Here is a 22,879-nt window from a genome sequence, read left to right as displayed (position 1 = left end):
TGGCAATGAAGTGTTTCTTGTTTCTGTTCACCACTTTTGGTAAAATTCAGTATGATTTATTGAATCCAGTTGTCAGATATCTCACTGCATTATTGCACTGTTCGTTCATTTAATGCGTACTATTTCCAGTGGACTGCGCAGAACGCGTGAGAATCTGCGTGAGACAGCAGGACTCCAGTGAAGCCCAGTTTCTATAAGCTCCTATGGCAGATTCAAATACTGTGTCTTAATGGGAGTGAAGATTAACGCTGATTGGACAACAGGCTTTTAATCCGTCAATAACTTTTACAATGAAATTTAACTAGTTAGTAGCAGCTTAGCTAACAGACCAAACAAACATCAAACAGCTAAAATAGAATACACACCGATATACAGTAAATAACTGATAAAACTAAAATAAAAGATAGAAACGTTCACACACATACTAGGGATGGGTGATGTATCGATATAAGATTACGCAGTATCGTTGGTATGGTGATGTTTTTAATAATTACAAATTAAATGGTACTGAATGGATGTCATTGATTTTACTTAATTTTTTTAAAAAACATAATCATCTTTGTGTTGTCTTCAGTTCATCCATTTTTTTGTTTAAATTACTACTGTTTTGCGGACAGTTTGTTAGTTAAATTAAATATCCTGATGCGCATCGTGTATCGTAGAAATGTCCTCAGGTGTTGTGATATGATATTTTTGTCATATCGCCCAGCCCTAAATATATACAGTACTGTGCAAAAGTTTTCAACACATGCAAAGAAATGCTGTAGAGCAAAGATGCCTTAAAAATAATGAAATTAAATGTTCCTACATAATTTTTTTTTTTTTTTAAATACTGTACAGAGCAGTACACAGTAGTAAATGAAATAAAATCAATATTTGGTGTGACAAAAAAAACATAAATAGTATTCTCCGGTACAATTAGTGCAGTTTTATAAGCAAATGAGCTGTAAGTTTTATTGAGCATCTTGCAGAATCAGACACGGTTCTTCTGGAGACTTCTGACTGTCGCGCTTGCTTCTTATTTTTGCAGCAAAATCCGGCAGCCTTCATTGTGTTTTGTCTGAAAAGTGTCTCTTACCTATAATATGCTGCTTTCTTTATTGGCATACAAACATTTTATTTTGAGCTAGAAAACTAATGTTTGGGAATCTAAAATGTTTTTGTACTGACTTGATTATGTAGAATTCATAAAATAAAATAATAAAAAAAAAACAAAGTTTGTACTAAAAATATATACAGTACTGAACATACCAGAGTCCCCGTTAGCCTGAAAATACAGATAAAATCAAAAACTGCCAGACACAATATCCGGTAAAAATATTTAAATAAAGCAGATACAAGTTAGACAAAGTACGTTTGCATTTGCATCTGTGCAATTATTCTTTTCACATGCTTCTCCTGTAAATTGTACTCTGATTTGCTTGCATTATTCAACTCATTCAACTACACACACGCACATGTCTTTGTGCTGCTTGTCTCTCTTTCTCTCTCTCTCTCGTTACGGGAGGCACTGAAAGCACAAACAGACACACACAAGGAAACTCGGACTAATCCGACACAGGTCAGAATCACACGTTACCTGCCAATTCGACCCGCCTCTTCTACATCCACAGCTAACGCTCAACCACGCCCCCGCCCCCACAATCGCATATACTATGTGTAGTCCAAAACATTACAGTGCAAAATAAACATCGGAATGAGATGACCGGATTTTTTCCTGTCTGTCCGCTAAACTTTGTCATTCCCGGACACGTTGGCCGGCACCAAAATTTCTTAGTGGAAACTCTGATACAGCGTTGGAAGAAATAGATATATTTACATTTTGACTTTCAAAACTGCCCAAATGGCTTACTACAGCTTTAATCTGTGTCTTGGGAAACTGTGCAAATATTGCAGAGGTTCCTCACATTAAATATGAAGCCATATAAAACACCCAATGACCATTCAGTGGCACTGAAATCACTATAGACATGTTTAGTAGCATGACCTACATTGCATTAAAGTGGGCAGAATAAGCTATTTAACCTGGGCACACAAACACACACACATTGTAGGTATATATGCAGTGGTGCGATATGTAATACATTGTGAATATGCAAATGTCTGATTTTATTGTTCCATGCTCTGTATTGCAGATGTAACACTGAGAGTGATTGGAGTCAAATCCACGACAACATCATAAAAAAAGTGAACTCCAGATATAACCTGTCAGGATCCAACACAGGTAAGTTCCAGATCCACACCTAGGAAAGGTCTGGAGGTATTGACTGAACTCGATATCACCATCAGTTTAGAAGAGCTTTAGCTGAGGAGCTTTCTGCTGGAGTTGCTATGGAGTTTCTTCCTGCAGTTCATAGAGCAGTATTTACTCAGCAACAAGTTCACCTAGAAACAGCATGAGGCATGTATGATTTAACAGCATAACAGGTAGTGCTATGTCTCTCACACAAGCTTGATTTGACTTGATTTAAGGGCTTAGTTGGGAGTTAGAATAAAGGTGGTGTCATGGTGACTCGTGCATGCATTAATTGTGTAATTATTTATGCTAATTAAGTGCTGTATTTCACAAACAAATAGAGATAGCTTAAGAGATTTACATATGATGTGTGCAGAATGGATTTGTCAAAGATCTTCAGTTTCATTCAATTTTGACTCTCTCCCATAATTGTTGGTAGCATCAAATACGTGGATCTTGAATAATCACAAGCAGTATGAGTGAATACATTAAATCCAGTGACTGACACAAAGTCATTTACTCGACTGTCTTATCAGCACTGATGTGTAGCGTCTGCCTGGCGAGCGAGAATAACTCGTGTCCTGCAAAATCCCCACTGACTGATTCATTCTGAATAAATAGAGATGTGATTTCCTCACATGGGAATTGATGTGTAGAAAGTTGTATTAATTTTAATTAACCATTGACTGGGAAACGCTTAGTGAGCTCATATTAATGTGCATGGAATGATAATTAGTTATCGATCATTTCTGCATTGTTGCATTAATCTCCATACATATTACGCATATTACATGATTGTAGGCTGAGACATTAAAAGGGGCGTAATTTGATCTTATTAACACCATTACTGGATTTAATATGTTAAATCTCATATTTGTATAATGGAAAAACATGAATTAATACATGCCTGTCTTTGTGATTTAACCTTGTCTGTATGACTATGAATGTATGTTTGCGTGCATTCGTGTGTGTGTGCGTGCACGATTGCTTATTGATTGTTTGTTCTGTCAGGGTAACTGGGTTTCCTCTCTAGCTGTGTGCACTCAATGAATCGCCATGTATAATTAAGTGTTGGTTAGTCCAAGTATTGGTTTATTCTTAATCATGGACATTTCAGGTTTTCTTTGTTAAATACAGATTACAGGACATGAAACTTGTAGACCTTTATAACACTGATTAGCATACCTGCCATGTAAGATGACGTGTAATATTCTAGAAATGCTTGGCTGCTTTGTCCTTTGCATAAGTATCTCTCTGTTACACTGCGTTTTGTCAAAATGTTTCAGTGATATATTTATACACCATGAAAAACCTCTGCTCTTATCCACAAGTGCTGTGTGAGCACATGGCTGAAATGTGTGAGTCCCCTTATAGAACAGAAGTTAGACAAGAGAAGTGAAAGTATGTATAAAACACAGAAGAAGGGAGTGCAGCAGACAGAAAAGGGGGCACTCAAGCTTCCTGTTTAAGGTTGATGCTATACTGCTCTGATCAGGTAAATTTCCAGTCTGATTTTCTCGACTGATACTCCTACACTCAGTTTTGGGCAGTAGTGTCACTACTTTGGTGCCAAGTGCTACTTTTTCACAGTTAAATTCTACATAATGTGGATGCCCCATTGTTTCATTTTCTAACATACAACATTAGGTATAAATTACTTTAACTTATACGATACTGTGCAAAAGTCTTAGGCATGCTGTTTATTTTATTTTATTTTATTTTATTTTATTTTATTTAGTACAAACATTGTGATAGATTTTTATTTTATGACTTCTGCATTATCGAGTCAGTACAATAACTTTTTAGATTCCCAAACATTAGTTTTCTAGCACAAAATGAAATGTTACAGAAAAATGCTTCTGTGCCAGTAAAGAAAGCAGGATATTACATAAGAGACCATTTTTCAGACAGAAAACATAATGAAGGCGGCTGGGTTTTGCTGCAAAAATAAGAAGCAAGTGCGACAGTCAAACTCTCCAGAACTGTGGCTGGTTCTGCAAGATGCTCAATAAAACCTGCAGATAATTTCCTTATAAAACTGCACTAATTGTACTGGAGACTAATTTTTTTTTTTTAAAGCAAAGGGTTGTCACACCATATATTGACTTTGTTTCATTTATTACGCTTTACTGCTCTTTGTAGTATTTTTTTTTTTTATGTATAAACATTTCATTTGATTCTTTTTGAAGGCATCTTTGCTCTACAGCATTTCTTTGCATGCGAGTAGTAAATCTTTTGCACAGATATCTCTTATATTTGCACTGTATATCTCCTGCTGGTTGCCTGAAGTCACTGTTTGATTGTCAGTTGCTGGCTGCAAAAGAGACGCTCAGACACTGACCTGAGAAAAACAGAAACTCTGAAATCAAAGTAACTCCGTGCCAATGCTAGTCCAGTTTTATGTTATGTGACTGAAATGCCTAAAAGGGATTGTAGTTATAATGTAAGCCTATGCAAGACAAAGTACTGAACTACATTTCGGACAAATAATGTGTGATGTTATGTATGTCAGAACACTATGCAGTGCAGTATTTCCTAGAAGTTTAGAAACACGAGATACACCATACCTGTTGTTATGTTTGTTGTGTCTCCAGGCCTAGCAGTGACTCTCCAGTTACTCCACGGGGACATTGAGCAGTTGAGGAGGGAGTACATGGTCATTTTCTCCCGGGGTGTGTCCATCACCAGGAAACTGGGCTTCTCTGACATCATCATGCCAGGTGAGGAAACCCAACATCTGTCTGTGTTGTTCCAGGATGTCAGTAATAGATCAGTGTTGGACTATACAAAGCTCTAGATATAGATATACACACATGTAGATATAATATTGGGGGAAAAGTGGAATTGATGCCTCCTGAATCACATGTCACTGTATTCATGTCCACAATAATGTTTTCCAGTAACTTCCACTACTTTTCATGGCAGAACTCAAATTGTCTGCTACTGAGACTATGGGTATGCACATATATTAGAAGTACAAAATTCAGTTTGACATGATAAACTAAGGCAGGGTTTCAAATATGCAGGCCACGCCTAGTTTATATGAGCTATATATAAGCTGATTTGATGATTTGAGGCATGTACATAGGAAATAAGTGTGCTCTTTTGGCTAGCTTTTAGTCACTAGCTCCAGGATTGTTGTCTGGTTTCAGTTTTCTGTATGTGGCTGGATATCTTTGCCTTGTGCAGTCATTAAGAAAATGTACACCCTTAATGTAATATATATTTACTGTGTGCATTTGGCCATTACATTAGCAACAGTTGGTATGACAGCAAAGTTCTCAGTGAGAGAGCACACAGTGAGCGGACGCACACGTGAGCAACGGTATTTTTCTTTTTTTTTTCTTTTCTTTTTTTCCCCCTGTAGATTCTCCATTGCCTCAGTGCTGTACTTCTCCAGAAGCTATTTATTTAGGGAAGTTTAGCACAGTTCTGTTTTCTTCAGTGTTCACCTTCCCCTTTATCCCAAGCTGCCTGAAGCAGACTGGCCACCCATGCATGGAGCTGTCTGGTCTATAATTAGTTCCCCCTTAGAGCAGCAGGCTTTCTCTTCAGTGGGATATTGCTGCTCTGTGCTACAATGGAGTAACATACTTATAGACTTTCACTCAACCTTTGGCCTCATTTTTTTATTTTATTTTTTTGATCGTGTTTTTGAACACCAGTGGAGGAACAGTGCTTGTGCAGCACTTTTGCCCTGTGTGTTTAGGTGTGGATGGGTGATGAGAACAGAGAAGGTATGACATTGAAGGCCTTCTTCCTGTCTGTATGAATAACAATGTGTGTCTTGTCTGTAGTGAAGCACAGGACGCACCTGTTGAAAGCAATATTGTAGGTCAGTGTGGTTTTGTGTGCATGCCCTGGGTGTGTATGCGTGCATAGAAGTAATGGTAGTTTCAATTTGTGTGTGTCAGTTGAAAGTACTCAAATGTGTGCTCACGAGGGTGGACAAATCAGTAACCTTAGCTGTTTGTTTTTTTTTCTTTTCTTTTGGGTGCTTGGCTTGCAGAAATGTAGGTTCAACAAGAACAGAAACAAAACCCTACTTCCTGTTGACTTTCTGGAAAAACAAGTTTCCATTTGGTATTTTCATGTTTAAATGTAATGCACTTTACTGCAGTGTGACCCACCTCAATACTGTAACTATAGCACAGGCCTCATGAATCCCACCACCTGCTGCACTACACAGATCTGTGGAGGTGCTGTTTGGTTGATGGTAAAATGGTTTATTCTAAGCAGATTAATTAATGTATATGGATAACAGACCATCTTTTTATAATTAGGAATACTGATGAAATAAATAAAGTGCAGTGTAAAACTATAATGTAACTCCTGCTTACTGCACACGGACATCATATAGTTAAACACATGAAGAGAAGACACTAGAGAGACTAGGATAATATCTTTTTATATGTAATGTGAGGACAGAACATATCTCATCGCTCAAACAATGCTCAGTGTCTTGCTGACTTTTTGCCACAAACACGATGTGATACATGATCATATATATGATTTTGTTTCCTTTGATATATGACAATCTAATTATTACAATGGTGCTTGAAAGTTTGTGAATCCTTTAGAATTTTCTATATTTCTACGTAAATATGACCTAAAACATAATCAGATTTTCACACAAGCCCTGAAAGTAGATCCAAATTAAACAAATTTGACAAAAATATTATACTTGGTTATTTATTTATTGAAAATGATTCAATTATTACATATCTGTGAGTGGCAGAAGTATATGAACCTTTGCTTTCAGTATCCGGTGTGACCCCCTTGTGAAGCAATAACTGTAACTAAACGTTTCCAGTAACTGTTGGTCAGTCGTGCACATCAGCTTGGAGGAATTTTAGCCGGTTCCTCAGTACAGAACAACTTCAACTCTGGGATGTTGGTGGGTTTCCTCACAATAACTGCTTGCTTCAGGTCTTTCATTTCTATTGAATAAAGGTCAGGATTTTGACTTGGCCATTCCAAAACACTAACTTTATTTTTCTTTAACAATTCTTTGGTAGAATAACTTGTGTGCTTAGGCTTGTTGTCTTGCTGCATGACCCGCTTTCTCTTGAGATTCAGTTCACAGACAGATGTCCTGTCATTTTCCTTTAGAATTCGCTGGTATAATTCAGAATTCATTGTTCCATCAATGATGGCAAGCCGCCCAAACCATGATCCTACCAGCACCGTGTTTCACAGATGGAATAAGGTTCTTATGCTGGAATGCAGTGTTTTCCTTTCTCCAAACTTAATGCTTCTTATTTAAACTGAAATGTTCTATTTTGATCTCATCCGTCCACAAAACATTTTTCCGATAGCCTTCTGGCTTGTCCATGTGATCTTTAGCAAACTGCAGATGCCCAGCAGTGTTCTTTTTGGAGAATGGTGGTTTTCTCCTTGCGACCCTGTCATCCCCACCATTGTTTTTCAGTGTTCTCCTAATGGTGGACTCGTTGGTGGAACATTTAACATTAGCCAATGTGAGAGAGGCTTTCAGTTGCTTAGACGTTTCCCTGGATATGTGTGAAAATCTGATGAATTTTAGGTCCTATTTATTCAGAAATATAGAAAATTCTATTCAAACGTTCAAGCAGCACTGTATATTATGTTAGATAGATAGGGTCATACTGCAACTATAGTTTTCCCCATGGGCTAGATTAGTGAATTTAATATTTGTCCACTCTTCACATAAATTTAACAAAGAATACGCTTCATGCAAAAATACCTTTACAGCAACATTTATTTTGAATCGGTCAAGCAACATGATGTAATCTAAATCTTACGTCACAGACATTGTAAACTAGCAAACTTAACTCCAAATCCAATTACAAAACTAAGTGAAATAGCTGAAATACCAAATTGCTAAGAATTGAGATCAAGTTAAAGAGAAGCAAAACAGTATTAAACAATAAACTCACCTGCGTTTGCTCCTGCATGTCTGTCATAAACTACAACAATGATTTTTCCAAACTTTTTTCCTCCCATGTAAGTTCATTTCTTGTTCTCTTGCTTTGAAGTGTCAGGATTTTTTCTATCCAAATGCTGCATACTCCGAGTTTAATTCAATTCAGTAGGGATAATCAGCCCACAAAGAGAGTCCAATTTTAGCTCAAAGAGGCATCTACGATATGTATATATGATACGAACTGAATAGTTTGTGTTGCTGCTGTGATGGTCTGTGTGCATTGTGACTCAAATGTACATGCACAATATATATGCCAAAATTGTGCACATACTTTAATACCAATTTTTTATGGGGCACATTCTTTTAGTTAATGGAGCATTCTCTTTGATTAATCAGTTTTGAATCCAACTGAGCCATGAGTCGGCTTAACAGCTTACTAGACTACATGGACATGTAGCTACTGTCTAGTATTTCAGATGAGCTGCTATTTAAGCTTATTCTACAAGTGTTATTAACTGATCCAATAATCTACTATTTTATGTGTAAAAACCTAATATATATACTTTGTACAACATTTCATGCATTAACCCCCATCATCTGTCTGCTTTCTCTCAGGGGAGATGAGGAATGATTTGTATGTCACCCTGGAGAAAGGAGAGTTTGAGAAGGGAGGGAAGACAGTAGCCAGAAATGTGGAAATCACCGTTTATGCACTGGATGCTGATGGACAGATTCTCCGGGTATTCAGTTTTACACTGCCTTTGGTTAAAATTTTGCACGTTAACCCCTCTGTTGTATATGTGCTGTTAGTATTTATAGAATTAATTTCAATAAGCATGCAATACCAAAACCATGCAACAGTGCAGCAAATCTAAACAAACATGACAGGTTTATTTTCACACTTACCGATAGTGCTATTGTTGGCTTGTGGTTTTCCTGGTTCAATGGAAAATAAGAGTTGATGGGCAGCATGCATCACTTCTTTGCTTACTTTGTGTGTGTGTGTACGCACGTATGCGTGCATGAATGTATGTGTGCTGGTCTGCAGGGCTATGTTGCAGCGGGTGCAGGTGAGCCGGGGGCTGATGAGTACCACTCTTTTGTGCTGTACCACAACAACAGCCCACGCTGGGCCGAGCAGATCAAGCTGCCCATCCCCGTCGACATGTTCCGCGGCTCCCATGTTCGCTTTGAGTTTCGCCACTGCTCCAGTAAGAAGGCTTGTTAGATCCTTTATTACACTGACACTTCTATATCCTACACATACAGCTGACTATTTGAGCTGTGTAGGATATGATAATGTGAATTCCTCAAAAAAAAAAGTTCATTTCAAACCCTGATGAGATTTCCTACATAAGGGTGCCTAATTTTATCCAGAAAAGGCTGTTATGGGTGCAGACTTTCATTCTAACCAAGCAGAAGCCATGCCTCTTAATCTTCCACTGGAATGAAAGCTGGCACCATTTGTGGGTAAAATTGGGCACCCCTGATGTAATGAGACGAGATTCAACAGTGTTATTGTGCTGTGTTACTTGTACAGAGACAATAAAAAAAAAAGAAATGAAATCTGAAAAATGCAAACTATGACATGTTATTTTGTGTGTGTGTCTATTCCTCAGCTAAAGACAAAGGGGAGAAGAAGCTGTTCGGCTTCTCGTTTGTCCCTTTAATGCAGGAAGATGGACGAACTCTGCCTGATGGCACCCATGAGCTTATTGTTCATAAGGTATTTCCTTTCAGCTCATATACATAATGAACGTGTAAGTTTTGCATGACTGAGGTTTTTTTTCTTTCTGCCATTGAATGTTGATTGTTTATACAGTATGTTTTGATATTCCTGCCACCAGTATGCCAGGTTCAAGCAGTGATTTTGTGCAAATGAATATGCTTGAGGAACCCTTGGGATAAAAGGGTTGTGCAGATTGCTGTTTGAAGGTGTCTCTTGGTAAATTAAGATTTTAGATTACATTATGAATTTACAGAAATAGCACAAAAATGAGCTCTGTTTGTCCACAGGTCAGCTCAGATGGCAGTATATTGCATGCATCTGTGACCACTTTCTTAAATATGGCATCAAATAAAAAGAAACACACACACAACATAACCACTCTCATGAGTAAAGACACTGCCGTGTGCCAGGAGAGACACGTTCATTTAAGGAAAATGAGCAAACCTCTCATTATTTTCTTCCACAACAAGAAAAGCAAGTGATTTTTAAGTTGATGTGACTCCATACATAAGGCGCTTTCGCTGCTGAGCCAAACATTCAGCAGAAAGTACATTCAAACACCAACAATGCAATAAACAGATCTTTCCAGTGCGCTTGTACAAAGAAAGAAAGAAATCGTCTTTCCACTAAATGCTGACACAAACGTCATCCCTAGTTTTAACCACATCCTCTTATGCTCGTGTGTGTGGCTGTCCTTCAAATAACACATGCTGCACGGACATCATCATATGTCAAAAATATGCTGTGATTTTGAGTGTCGGCATGGTGATAAGTGCAAAGGCTTTACTAGAATAGAGCAATATATGTACAGTGTACACACTCAAAAAAAGATAAGCACTCTTAAGCCTCAGTGTTTGTGATGACAGTACAAACTAGCGCTAGGCGATATGGCCAAACAACTGTACCATGATAACTTGATAAAATATAAAATATTACCTTTGTGCAACAAAATACACTTGAGGCAGTTTCTTTGAAAAAAGTCATTAAAAAGGAATTATAAAGTATCTGTGGTGGTTTATTTCTGGAGTTTTTTTAATCCATGTTTATAATGTTTTGGTCACTTTGTTTTCAGCTTTACAACTTATTATATACAGCTTGTTTTATTGTGAGTTTTTTTTAATTTTTTTTTTTACTACAGTTACAGCCCTTGATGTGGGTGAAAGTGGGTTGTTTTTACTCTAGTGGGCAGGTTTTATGCTCATGGACAAGAGTGGGTGATTTTTTTTTTTGTTTGTTTTTACTCTTGTGTGGGCGTGAGTGGGTGTTTTTTTTTAAGGCATTTTGGTGGGAGTGGGTGTTTTTACTCTCGTGTGGGCGTGAGTGGGTTTTTTTTTTTTTTGCTCGTGTTGGTGGGAGTGGGTGTTTTTTACACTGTGGCTCAGGTGGTAGAGCGGGTTATCCACTAATCGTAGGGTTGGTGGATCGATTCCTGGCCCACGGGACTCCACATGCCGAAGTGTCCTTGGGCAAGACACTGAACCCCAAGTTACTCCCGATGGCAATTTAGCACCTTGCATGACAGCACAGTGTAAAGCGCTTTGGATAAAAGCGTAATATAAGTATGCATTTACCATTTACTCACCTGTGGGCGTGAGTAGGTTGTTTTTACTCATGTGGGTGGGAGTGGTTGTTTTCTACTCACCTTTGGATGGGAGTGGGTGTTTGTTACTCACCTGTGGGTGTTTTTTACTCACCTGTGGGTGGGAGTAGGTGTTTTTTTACTCACCTGTGGGTGGGAGTGGGTGTTTTTACTCACCTTTGGGCAGGAGTAGGTGTTTTTTTACTCACCAGTGGGTGGGAGTGGGTGTTTTTTACTCACCTGTGGGTGGGAGTGGGTGTTTGTTACTCACCTTTGGGCAGGAGTAGGTGTTTTTTTACTCACCAGTGGGTGGGAGTGGGTGTTTTTTACTCACCTGTGGGTGGGAGCAGGTGTTTTTTTTACTTGTGTGTGCGGGAGTGGGTGTTTTTACTCACCTCTGGGTGGGAGTGGGTGTTTTTTACTCACCTGTGTGTGGGAGTGGGTGTGTTTTTTACTCACCTGTGTGCGGGAGTAGGTGTTTTTTACTCACCTGTGAGTGGGAGTAGGTGTTTTTTACTCACCTGTGTGCGGGAGTAGGTGTTTTTTACTCACCTGTGGGTGGGAGTAGGTGTTTTTTACTCACCTGTGGGTGGGAGTGTGTGTTTTTACTCGTGTGGGCAAGAGTGGGTGTTTTTTACTCATGTGGGCGGGAGTGGGTGTTCTTTTTACTCGTGTGGGTGGGCGTTGGTGTTTTTACTCACCTGTGGACGGGAGTGGGTGTTTTTTTACTCACGTGGGGTTTTTACTCATGTGGCTGGGCGTGGGTGTTTTTTACTCACCTGTGGGCGGGAGTGGGTGTTTTTGCTTTGATGTGGGTAGGAGTGAGCATTTTAGGCGAAAATTAAGAGTTAATGTCTGCCTTCTTTTTTTCAAGTGTGAGGAGAACGCTAATCTTCAGGACTGTGCTCGCTACCTCAATCTACCCGTCTTCAAAACCAACCAGTCGGGCAACAACCAAGCTGTGAAAAGCAGCAAGGAGTCCTTCTGGATCACCTCATTCCTCTGTTCCACCAAACTCACTCAGAATGGTACACTATTCTCCTCATATTGTGTGTTCCTGGATGTGTGCTGGAATACCTCTCATTGTATAAAAACATTACACAGTATGTGGTTTCTGCATGGCTTGTGTGTTATACTGTGAGATTTTAGGACGTTAAACAGCAGCAGGATTAGCAGTGATCCAGAGATAACATATTGCACCGCTTGCTCTGTGCAGGTGATATGCTGGACTTGCTGAAATGGAGGATGCACCCTGAGAGGATCAGTGACAGCCTGTCCAAACTGAAGGCGATTGACGGCTCTGAAATAGTTAAGGTAGACTACATTCACAATCTATCACAATTTTTTTATATAGCACGTTTAAAACAACACAAGTTGACCAAAATGCTTTACACTCAAAGTTACCATACACACACACTTAAGCATATACAACATAACACTTGAACACCAAATCTAACACATTTAAGGACCGTTATACCCAGAGTAAAGAGGAGTCTTCAACAGTGATTTAAAAGATTCAGTTTCATCACAAGCTCTAATGTAGACCAGGAGGCTGTTCTAGAGACATGGAGCTGCATCAGAGAAGGCACAATCATCATCTTTAGATTTCAGTCGTGACTTTGGAGCACTTAAAAGAAAACTGTGTGGATCTTAAAAGTCTAGGTGATTGATATAACTGTAGAAGATCTGTAATATATTCTGGTGCCAATCCATGTAAACCCTTAAATACCATTAAAATACCATATATTGAACCCTGTATTTAACTGGGAGCCAGTGCAGGGAAGCAGTCACTACTGCACAACTACATTGCATTTACATTTCACTAATGAGCGTGTCACTAGCCGTATTCTCTGTTTAACTATTGCAGAAAGAATGGCTAGTGCCCTTGGGTCAAAATTCAGTTAGCAAATTCAGTTAGCAAAAGAAATTTGTAGAAGCAAAGCATTTAGCATGATCGAGAATTCACATTATTAAGTAACAACAAATAGAAAACTAGTGTATTTTAATATATTATTAGTGAACAAAAACACAAGTGATATTAATATTGTCTAACTTGTTTGCCAGCCCTTTTCCTTTTAACTCCTTACATCCTCATCCATATCTTCTAAACAGTTTTTGGATGCTCTAAGTTGTAATATTATTCTTGATATAACTATTCCAGTTATCATACGTTACCTTGTTGAGGTCATTTTTGAAGACCAGGCCAAGGCAAAACTTTGTATTTTGGCAAAAACTCTTGTATTTTGTTTTGTGTTCTTCACAAACTTTTCATTTTAACATCATAGAGTTTTATTATCGGGTAGATAAGCAGTACAACGGAGGTGCATTATATTCTTTGTTCACCCATAAACCATGGGGATGCAAACTTTTGCACTGAACTATATCTGTTTTATGTTTCTAACTGAAATCGTATGTCTCCCAGTTCTTACAGGATACACTGGACACGCTCTTTGGAATCTTGGATGAGAGCGCGCAGAGATATGGTCTCAAAGTCTTTGATTCTCTTGTAAGTTTTAAAATCAGTGTCAGTTGTACCTTCAGATTGGTACAATTTTAGCCTTAGGATATTTATGTTTAAAAAAAAAAAAAAAAAAGTAATTGTAACAACATGTCCTCTTGCAAATTTGCTACTCAGTATCTGATTTAATGTTTAACAGAGAGATCTTGTGGATCTGTGCAACACATGGTGGTGAATTTTGGTTCATCAGAGCTCAACTTTATGTGAATTTGCAGCATTTTTAGCCATTCAGGCAAAATCATCAACTTAAATGGCTTCTAAACATTATACGATTTGAGGCCCTGTGTTTTCACTTCATTTATTATGTGAAATAATACACAAGTTTTGTTACACAGCTTAATTCAGATGAAGCTTATAAGGTTATTTGCTATCATACCACAGTGCTGTTGTATTTGCAAATCTGAAGGTGTGGATTCATTTTCCTTTCTTAGGGATGTTCCACAACATAAAATGTAATGAACCATACGTACACCTAGTTTTATGTATAAATCATGCGTACACGGGTTTCTATGCGTTGAATGGGGTTTTTCACGTTTTGCTTATGTGTAAGGATGTGTGTATGTTTCCGCGCACTCCTGACCACGCATGTGCATGAACTCCTAGTGGTAGAAAAGTGTGATGTCAGGTAAACTGACTATGTGGAGCTTCTATATCTTCTAAGTACTATCTATCATATCAGCATAACTGAGAGAGTAATTACTGATTTCAATGCTCACAAGATGCAGACAGATGTAATATCATATAAAAAGAACATGTATAGATCGATCAGAAATATACCTCATTTGATTTGGCTCTTGTAGCTTTGCGGAGGACATTTGTTATTAGCACCACTGTAAACTCTATGCTGAGCGTGAGAAGTGGATCATCAGTCGATTTCATTTGCCCAGTGCTGTTTTAGTTGGTTGCTATTTAGGGGCTTTTAGCTACGAGTAGATTTCAAAGAAAAATTGGAGCTTGTACAGGCAACCAACTACGGGTTGAATAATGACGCATCTTATCTTCGTTCATATAGCTCACGCTGCAATACATTACATTTCCAAATTGTAGAATAAGCAGTGGAAAAACAGCAAAGATCATGAATTTTCATGCCAGTGCGGAGTTTCTAAATGTAATTGGGGAAATAAAATGCACGCACATACTCTTTTTTTAATTCATTATTTATTAGACACACTCGTAAAAGTGCCAAATAAACCATTTTTGTTTTGCGCTGCTTCATGCAACGATATCTTTACTTCATAGTTATTGAGGTTCATAATTTGACACCTTTTGGCATGTTCTATGTCATCTGAAACAAGCAGCACCACGAGTAGGCTACTGTGCATTTTACAGGGAAGTAGTTTGCCACTTACCGTTTACCATCTTTATGCAAATGAGAATCCACATCCACAAGTACATCAATTAAAACGTGTGGGATTTATCAGTGGTCATTGCGTACATGTGTAATAAATATCAGTTTACATATGTGCACAAGTAGGTCGTGCTCACAAATTTAGTGCTTGTTTTACGCTCCCGTTGATAAACGAGAGCCCTGGTCATTTGCTGAAGAATTGTCTAATTTTAACTTTAGCTTAGTAAAAAAAAAAATCATATAATCTAAACCAGTTCCTATTCCTTTCCCCAGGTGCACATTATAAACTTACTCCAGGACAGCAAGTTCCAGCACTTTCAACCCGTCATGGACACCTACATTGAGAGCCATTTTGCAGGAGCGTTGTCATACAGGTATGTAGTGCTTGAGCTCAAGTATACTTGTTCTTGAGATCTGCCTACAGTATGCCTTCATGCAGCGAGTGTATATAGTGCCTCTGAATAAAATGCAGAAAAGTTGGCCGATGACCATGTTGAGAGGCTGTGTTACTGGATCTGCATGACGATTCAGTGAAGTGTAAACTGGTCACCTGCATACCACCGGCTGTCTGCAGAACAGTCTGTTCCCAAAGTAACTCCACAGGTCTGTGTCTCGGTGTGACACTACATTCTGTTCTCCCTACTCACACACTGCCAACAGATTCCTGTCTTAGATACACTCTCACACAGCCATACATACACAGTGTCCCTCTAGTAGGTGACCCAGTAGTAATATTATAAATAGAGAAATGGAAGACTAGAGTATGCTTGATCTTGCTTATACAGCCGACTGTATTTGTGTCCTTAACACTGTTAGCATTGTCCATAGGCCTGTCTGTGGTACAAGACATTTATTCAAGTCTTTCTTTATTTTCAAGTCTCACGTCTTCATTTTGTCTTTAAATGAAAGCTGATGGAGCGTTGTATTAGCTCTAGAGCTGTAATGGCAGCTTTGTGGTGCATAAAGGCTGATTTATACTTCTGTGAGCGTGTATCTTCAGGGCATCGTGTGTAGACACTTGCACAGGGTGAAGTCTTCATACTTGCATATAACCTGAATGTTATCTACCCACTCATTTTTATTTATATTTGTCGATGCAAGATGTTTATCATAGGAGACATTAATTAAAGACACCAGCCTGAGAACCTAACAGCATGAATATGTCCAAACTGATATTTTTTTTAGAACGTTTTTATCATCTCATTTCACAAGCTGTTGGGTTGTGGAGCATGAACACGTCTCCAGCCTGTAAAAGATGTTAAGTACTGGATGCAGTAGGGGAAAATTGTGTCGTTTGCACCTTATTGTTAAGCACACCACACTGTTGGACTAGCAAGAGAATGTAAAATGTGTCTATGCATTCAACACTTGCTCATAAATCCCCTCTGTGCATTGTGACACAAATATGCATAAATAGAGAAATATAGTTTAGGGTTAGGTGAGTATAATTAAACGATACAGTTTAACAGTACAATGACATTCACACATGTTTATTGCATGATGAAGTCTGGTATTAGATTTGCTGTAGTGTTAAATTTGTCTTAGGTACTGGACTCAGCAGTGTAAAGTTAATAAATAAATTAAGCATTTTCATTTTTGTGTGTTGTGTTGTCCAGCTTGAATTTTGTTTTCACTTCCAAATATTTTTGTATTCGTACCAGTGCCTGAAACAGAAATGCACAATGATCACTGATGCAGGCTTCACACACACACACTCATTCTTTTCCTGCCTGGAAGGCAGATGTTTCTTCTGCTTGTGTATCCGTCACTTTTCCAACTTCTCCTGCAGTTCATATAGCCTTAGCTACACGCTTTTTTCTTAAAGGCTTCATCACTAACTCTCTGTTTTCGTGATGGATTTATCAGGATCACACTCCTGCAGTCTCTTACATTATGCAACAAATTATATAACATGCACGCACACACTTCTTGCTCACAGAAAGAGAAGTCTAACTTTTGGGTGAACTGACTTCAAATTGTTTTCTTTAGGTGAGAAATGGAAAACAGTTGCATTGATACAATGTACCGCACTGATGGTCTGTCTCTTTGACATTTATTTAGTTTATTCCATTTTCCTAAATGGCAAGTCAGAAGGCTTGCAGATTGCCAAGTCATTTCTCACAGTTATAACCTCTGTCAGCGTAGTAAGAATGACACCCTGACTTGGAAGTTGTTACTGATCATGACACCATGATGTCTCATCTTTAGGGACCTGATTAAGGTACTGAAATGGTACGTGGACCGCATCATTGAAGCCGAACACCAGGACCACATCCAGCGAGTACTCAAGGTAGGAGCTTATGCAATTTCTTATTCTTTTATTTTTAGCTTTGAGCACTTTCCTCTAATGCTGTAATATTAAAGATTGACTTCTTTTCTTTAATAAGAGAACTCAGTGGGTGCTCTGTTTTTCTCTGGACGCCTAAGGACTTCTATGATGCATTATTTTCAGTTGCTCCTGCATGTGTAATTAGAGCACTAAACAAGTTGTCTTATTGTTCCACAATTTAATTGGTTGACTGATGTTATTTTTGCAGGCGACAGAGTACATCTTTAAGTACATTATCCAATCTCGGAGGCTGTTTGCTCTCGCCACGGGAGGCCAGAACGAGGAAGAGTTTCGCTGCTGTATGCACGAACTGTTCATGTCCATCCGCTTCTTCTTGTCGCAGGAGAGCAAAGGGTCCGGCGCTATCATGCACACACAGGTAGGGCCAGTGGAACGCAGACTATTTGAATGTTAGACAACCATAAAGTTAACGTCGATTAACTATATTTAATCGGGATGTTCAAAAAGAGCGCATTTTTGTTCTTGACTGAAAGAGAAATAAGCCTAAAAATTCACAAAGCCTACAAAGAAGTGTCAATAATTCATGAAGTGTTAAATTTTTAATGTTATAAAGCAAGTGTGTTTGAACAATTTGTTGTAGGTGAACAGTGAAAATGTCAGCCGAACATCGCACTATGGGACGACACATTATTTCTTTTGGGGATACGATGATCTGCTTTTTATAATTGTTAATTCATCTTTATTCTTTTCTGCTTTGCAGTATCAGCTGTAATTGATAGTAATGTTCCCTCATCACTTGTTTTATCCTTAAAGACAAAATCCACGCAGTTTTTTTTGTTGACTATGTTTAATTGAATTTCTATGGCTTTAGGGAGATAATTCATGCCTTATGGTGTGTTTGAGGAGGAGTCTCAGCACAGTGGCTCTCTCTAGGTTGAGATAAAATAGCTGAAGACACCCGTGAATGAGCTTGACTAAACGATCAGCTCTGTGTACAGCCTGACTCTCTTTCCCTGAACAGTAGTGTGTGTGGTGCAGTGTACTCCCTCACCCCCTCAGTCCTCATACAAGACCAGTTCTCATTCACGAGATCTGCATTGTGCTCATATGAAAAGATTAACACGGATAAAACCGTTCTAATAGAGCTAATCAGACAGACTGTGAAAGCAGCATAGACAGTGCAACACAAAACCTGAGAAAAACAGAAGTAAATCTGGTAAGAAGAGATGCAACGACAGAAATTGTTGGAAAATGGAGAGAAACCTCAGCATCCTTATGAAACTAGACATGACCTCTGTTTTCCTTCTTTATGTGTACTTTCTCTGGAGAGGACCGAATAGAAAAAAAAAATCTCTTCATTCCCGTTTACTGTAGCTGCTAAATTGGGTTTAACTTGTTCATGGGCACATTCACATTTATTTTCTCCGTTCTTTTTCTTTTTATAGTTTATTATTAATATAACATTTCCTTCTGCTTTTCATTGTTTAAAATTATTATTATTATTATTATTATTATTATTATTATTATTATTTACATTTATTTTTCACTCCCTCTCTTAGGAATAGCTTTAATCGTCCAATCAGTTTAGTTTCATATATATTTTTAACAAAGTTCTTATTACCCTGTGAAGAGCGAGCAGCAGGGGGTTAAAAAAATGTCATTAATCATTTAATAACCGCCAATGAAGTCTACTTTATTTTACCTTGAATACAACTGAAAATACAGCTCAAAAGACGAAGAGCATTTATAGGCGTTAATCTGGCTCCTGCCACATGTTGTATTTATCCGTGCTGTAAAGCCTGGGTGTTTTAATCTGTATACAGAGCAGGAGAAAAGCAGTAAGAGAATGCAGGGCAGAGCTGTTCTACAGTAATCTGTGCTAATCCCTGGCCTTCTCCACACAACAGTGGCTAGAAGTGTGTTGTCCATTTTCATTCACTTTGCCTTTACTGTAGACAAGCTGTAGCAGCAGCAGTCCATGATACACTGTAGTGCACTGTAGATGTGATGCTTTGTTTGGTTCCCAGTTGTCCACTTCACAGTGGACTAGCTAATACATTTATGATTTGTCCACCCCTCACTTAGAAAGGTAGGGTACATTGCCTTTCAAGTCAGGAGTCAACAGATTATAATGTTTCATGTCTCATAAATGAATGTGGTTCTGGCCCTGTAGGCCCTAAATATCACGTGCTGTCTCCATCAGCTTTTTCCTCACCAGTTCTTTGTTGAATAGTGCAGAAATAATTGTGGTCCACAAAGAAACGGCTAAAGATTTATGGGGTCATATTTCTAAATTGCATAGATCAGCAGATGGATATAAAGGAATTTCAGTAGCCGTTAATATATCACTGAACACCGTAAAAACCATGATTATGAAGTGGATTTTGATGGCTGTAGAAAGAGAAAGGTCATTAGGGGAGCTGCTCAGAGTCCAGTGGTAACCTTAAATGAGCTCCAAGAATTTATGGCAGTAAGTGGACACTCACTGAATATTATGACCGTTTCATTACTCATGAGAGAAAGAAGAGAATGTCCTAAATCTTTGTATTTGTGAAATACCTAACTTCCCAATTGTATGTTGGAAAATGTATTGGTGTTGATTACAGAATATTGGCACAATGCCAACGCTATGCATACCTACAGTGAGGCTTAGAAGTGACAGCATCCTGTTTTTGGACTACTTTTTTTTTTCTTTTCTTTGCTGTGACTGGTGTTTTTGGCACATGCTGACTTCTTTTGGAAAGCATAAAAAGTAATTTTAGCTTTCAACATGCCATTGATCCAAAACACACAGCCAATTGAAACAAGGAATGCATCAAGGAAATGAAGATCAATGTCATTAAATGGCCCAGTCAGAGGTCTGACCTCAGTCCAGTAAAAAGCTGTGGACTGGCACAGATTACCGCCTGTCAGTTTGACTGAAGTTGAATCCTACTGTATGATCTTCAACATTGATTTTTTTTCTGTCACAGACCAAAAAAAATGGGACATCGTAAAAGAATTCTTAGGTCGTGTGTTGAGATCTTTGAAAGCACAAGGTGAGAAGCTCACTGGCAGCCAAGTTAGTGCCATTGCGTCCAAAGGCGGCTGATGACTGCCTGTCAGCAATTCTTTATTAAAATTATTAAAAATCTTTTATTAAAATTTCAGCATCTGAATGCTGCTGTGACACTCATTAAAAGGCCCCAACAGAGGACAGCGTAGTATAATGCAGAACTTACATGACCGCTACAGTATTGATGATGGTCAAGCGTGATAATGGACAGAAAAAAGATACTTATTACATCAAGCTCACTTTGAGCAATGTTTCTGATTATGTAGCACCATTTTGCCTGATTGCATAGATTGATGAAAAAAGCAGAATTTAGTAATTTTTTAAAGCATTTTGTTAGAGGAAATTTATATTTACATATTTTATTGTCAGTAAACTGTTGTTCACAAAAGTTTATTAAAGGTGAAAAATATCTGGCATGATGTATTTTGATTTTTGTGTAGTATATTTTTAAGTCAGTTATCCACTGTGTGTGTCTGTGTGTGCATATAGGCGGTGTTTTTGCAGGCGTTTCCTGCAGTCTATGGGGAGCTTCTGAAGCTGTTCACTGTCAGAGATGTGGCCTCGTTCGTGCGGGAGACTCTGGGGAGTCTGCCGGACACCTCACAGTCAGACTGCTCTCTAGAGACTGTGAAACTGCAATGCATTTCAAAAACCGTGGAGAGTCAACTGTACACAAACCCAGGTACATTATGATATATGACTTTGCTAGTTTGTACTTGGCTGTATTTGTACTTGTTTATGCCAGAGCCATATCATCCTGCAGCCCTTGCCTGGTTTCCCACTGAAGCTAAAGCAGGGTTTAGCATGGACAGTACCTGGATAGGAGACCTCCTGGGGAAAACTAAGGTTGCTGGTAGAAGTGATATTAGTGAGGCCAGCAGGGGGCACTCACCCTGTGGTTTGTGTGGGGCCTAATGCCTCAGTATAGTGATGGGGATGCTATACTGTAAAAACAGCACCGTCTTTGGGATGAGACGTTAAACCGAGGTCCTGACTCTCTGTGGTCATTAAAAATCCCAGGACATTTATCGTAAAAGAGTAGTGGTTTAAATCCAGTGTCCTGACGAAATTCCCCCTTTGGTCCTTCTCTGTCGTGTCCCCCAAATAATCTCCATCCCTGAATTGACATCAGTCTCCTCTCCACCAATAGCTGCTGGGCATTGTGGTGCACTTTGATGCCAGGTGGATGCTATACACTGGTGGTGGATTGAGGAGATTTCCCCCATATAATGTAAAGTGCTTTGAGTGCCTAGAAAAGTACTATATAAATATAAGGAATTATTAATATCAATTATAGATTGGAGCAGTACTGGTTGTTAGAGTGTACCATAAATAAAGGTGGCGTCAGTGATTTTTAAATTGAAACACTTTGGCGATATTCTCCTTATATTCAGGCAACTATGAATAATGAATATCAGTATATTATATAATATTTTTCTGATGCCTCAGGCTCTTTGAGTTAGAGGGAAAAAAAAGATAATATGCAGCACTAACATCCAACCAGGCAGGACAAGACATGTCGTTGCTTTCCTGGCGATTATGGATGTGTCTCCTCTTGCACTAATCTTTAGAAGTTCTAGCCTAGTTCTGGTGTTTTGGGGTCGTGGCTTTGGAGGGAACACTGAAAAGACAGGCTGTATTGTTTTAAATTTTAAAACCGCTACCTTTAGCTAACTTCTTCCCAGATCACTGACAACACCTTTAATGAATGTGTGTGTGTGTGTGTGTGTGTGTGTGTGTGTGTGTGTGTGTGTGTGTGTGTGTGTTTGTGTGTGTTTCAGAATCTCGGTTTATCCTGCTTCCTGTGGTCTTGCGCTTGTTACAAACTCACATGCAGGAGCAGCGGGATCTGGTGATGTGTGCCCAAATACTCACCAGCATGCTGTCCATCATAAAGAGAGACAGTATGGTGAGACATCATCCTGTGGCCTGAACCACTCCGAGAGAGAGATAGAGGGGGAGAGAGAGATGAGCTTTGGAGCTGAGAGAGTGATGCAAGCTCTGAGAAACACAGCTCTCTAAATAATGGCAGGAAAGAATGAGGACTTTAAATAGGAATACAACACATCCTGTGATTTACTGTGAAGTGAGATTTAAGAGAGATTAGTTGAAGGCAGTAAGACATGAGCTCATACTCACTAATGGCCGTTTGGTTTTGTGCAGTCAGATCTATTATCTGAACTCTGATGGAATCAGTCTAATGTAGAGGCTACAACAAC

At 38.7% G+C, this 22,879-nt stretch overlaps 1 protein-coding gene across 2 annotated transcripts in view; it reads left to right on the top strand.

Moving 5' to 3' along the window:
• dock4b (dedicator of cytokinesis 4b) overlaps positions 1 to 22,879 on the top strand; it is a 109,828-nt gene that overhangs the window by 51,819 nt on the left and 35,130 nt on the right. For both annotated transcript variants that reach the window (XM_017494423.3, XM_017494422.3), the window contains exons 12-24: positions 2,136 to 2,224; positions 4,831 to 4,956; positions 8,757 to 8,881; positions 9,190 to 9,352; positions 9,761 to 9,867; positions 12,324 to 12,477; positions 12,666 to 12,763; positions 13,872 to 13,955; positions 15,589 to 15,689; positions 17,524 to 17,605; positions 17,853 to 18,023; positions 21,150 to 21,342; positions 22,442 to 22,569. In XM_017494423.3, coding sequence (XP_017349912.1) covers positions 2,136 to 2,224; positions 4,831 to 4,956; positions 8,757 to 8,881; positions 9,190 to 9,352; positions 9,761 to 9,867; positions 12,324 to 12,477; positions 12,666 to 12,763; positions 13,872 to 13,955; positions 15,589 to 15,689; positions 17,524 to 17,605; positions 17,853 to 18,023; positions 21,150 to 21,342; positions 22,442 to 22,569 — 1,621 coding nt within the window. The remainder of the gene's footprint in view (positions 1 to 2,135; positions 2,225 to 4,830; positions 4,957 to 8,756; positions 8,882 to 9,189; positions 9,353 to 9,760; positions 9,868 to 12,323; positions 12,478 to 12,665; positions 12,764 to 13,871; positions 13,956 to 15,588; positions 15,690 to 17,523; positions 17,606 to 17,852; positions 18,024 to 21,149; positions 21,343 to 22,441; positions 22,570 to 22,879) is intronic.

This window comes from Ictalurus punctatus, chromosome 19 (genome assembly GCF_001660625.3).
Source record: "Ictalurus punctatus breed USDA103 chromosome 19, Coco_2.0, whole genome shotgun sequence".
In the NCBI taxonomy this organism is placed as follows: domain Eukaryota; kingdom Metazoa; phylum Chordata; class Actinopteri; order Siluriformes; family Ictaluridae; genus Ictalurus; species Ictalurus punctatus.
The sequence above is the reverse complement of the archived record's forward strand: the minus strand, read 5'-3'. Positions and strand labels throughout refer to the sequence as shown.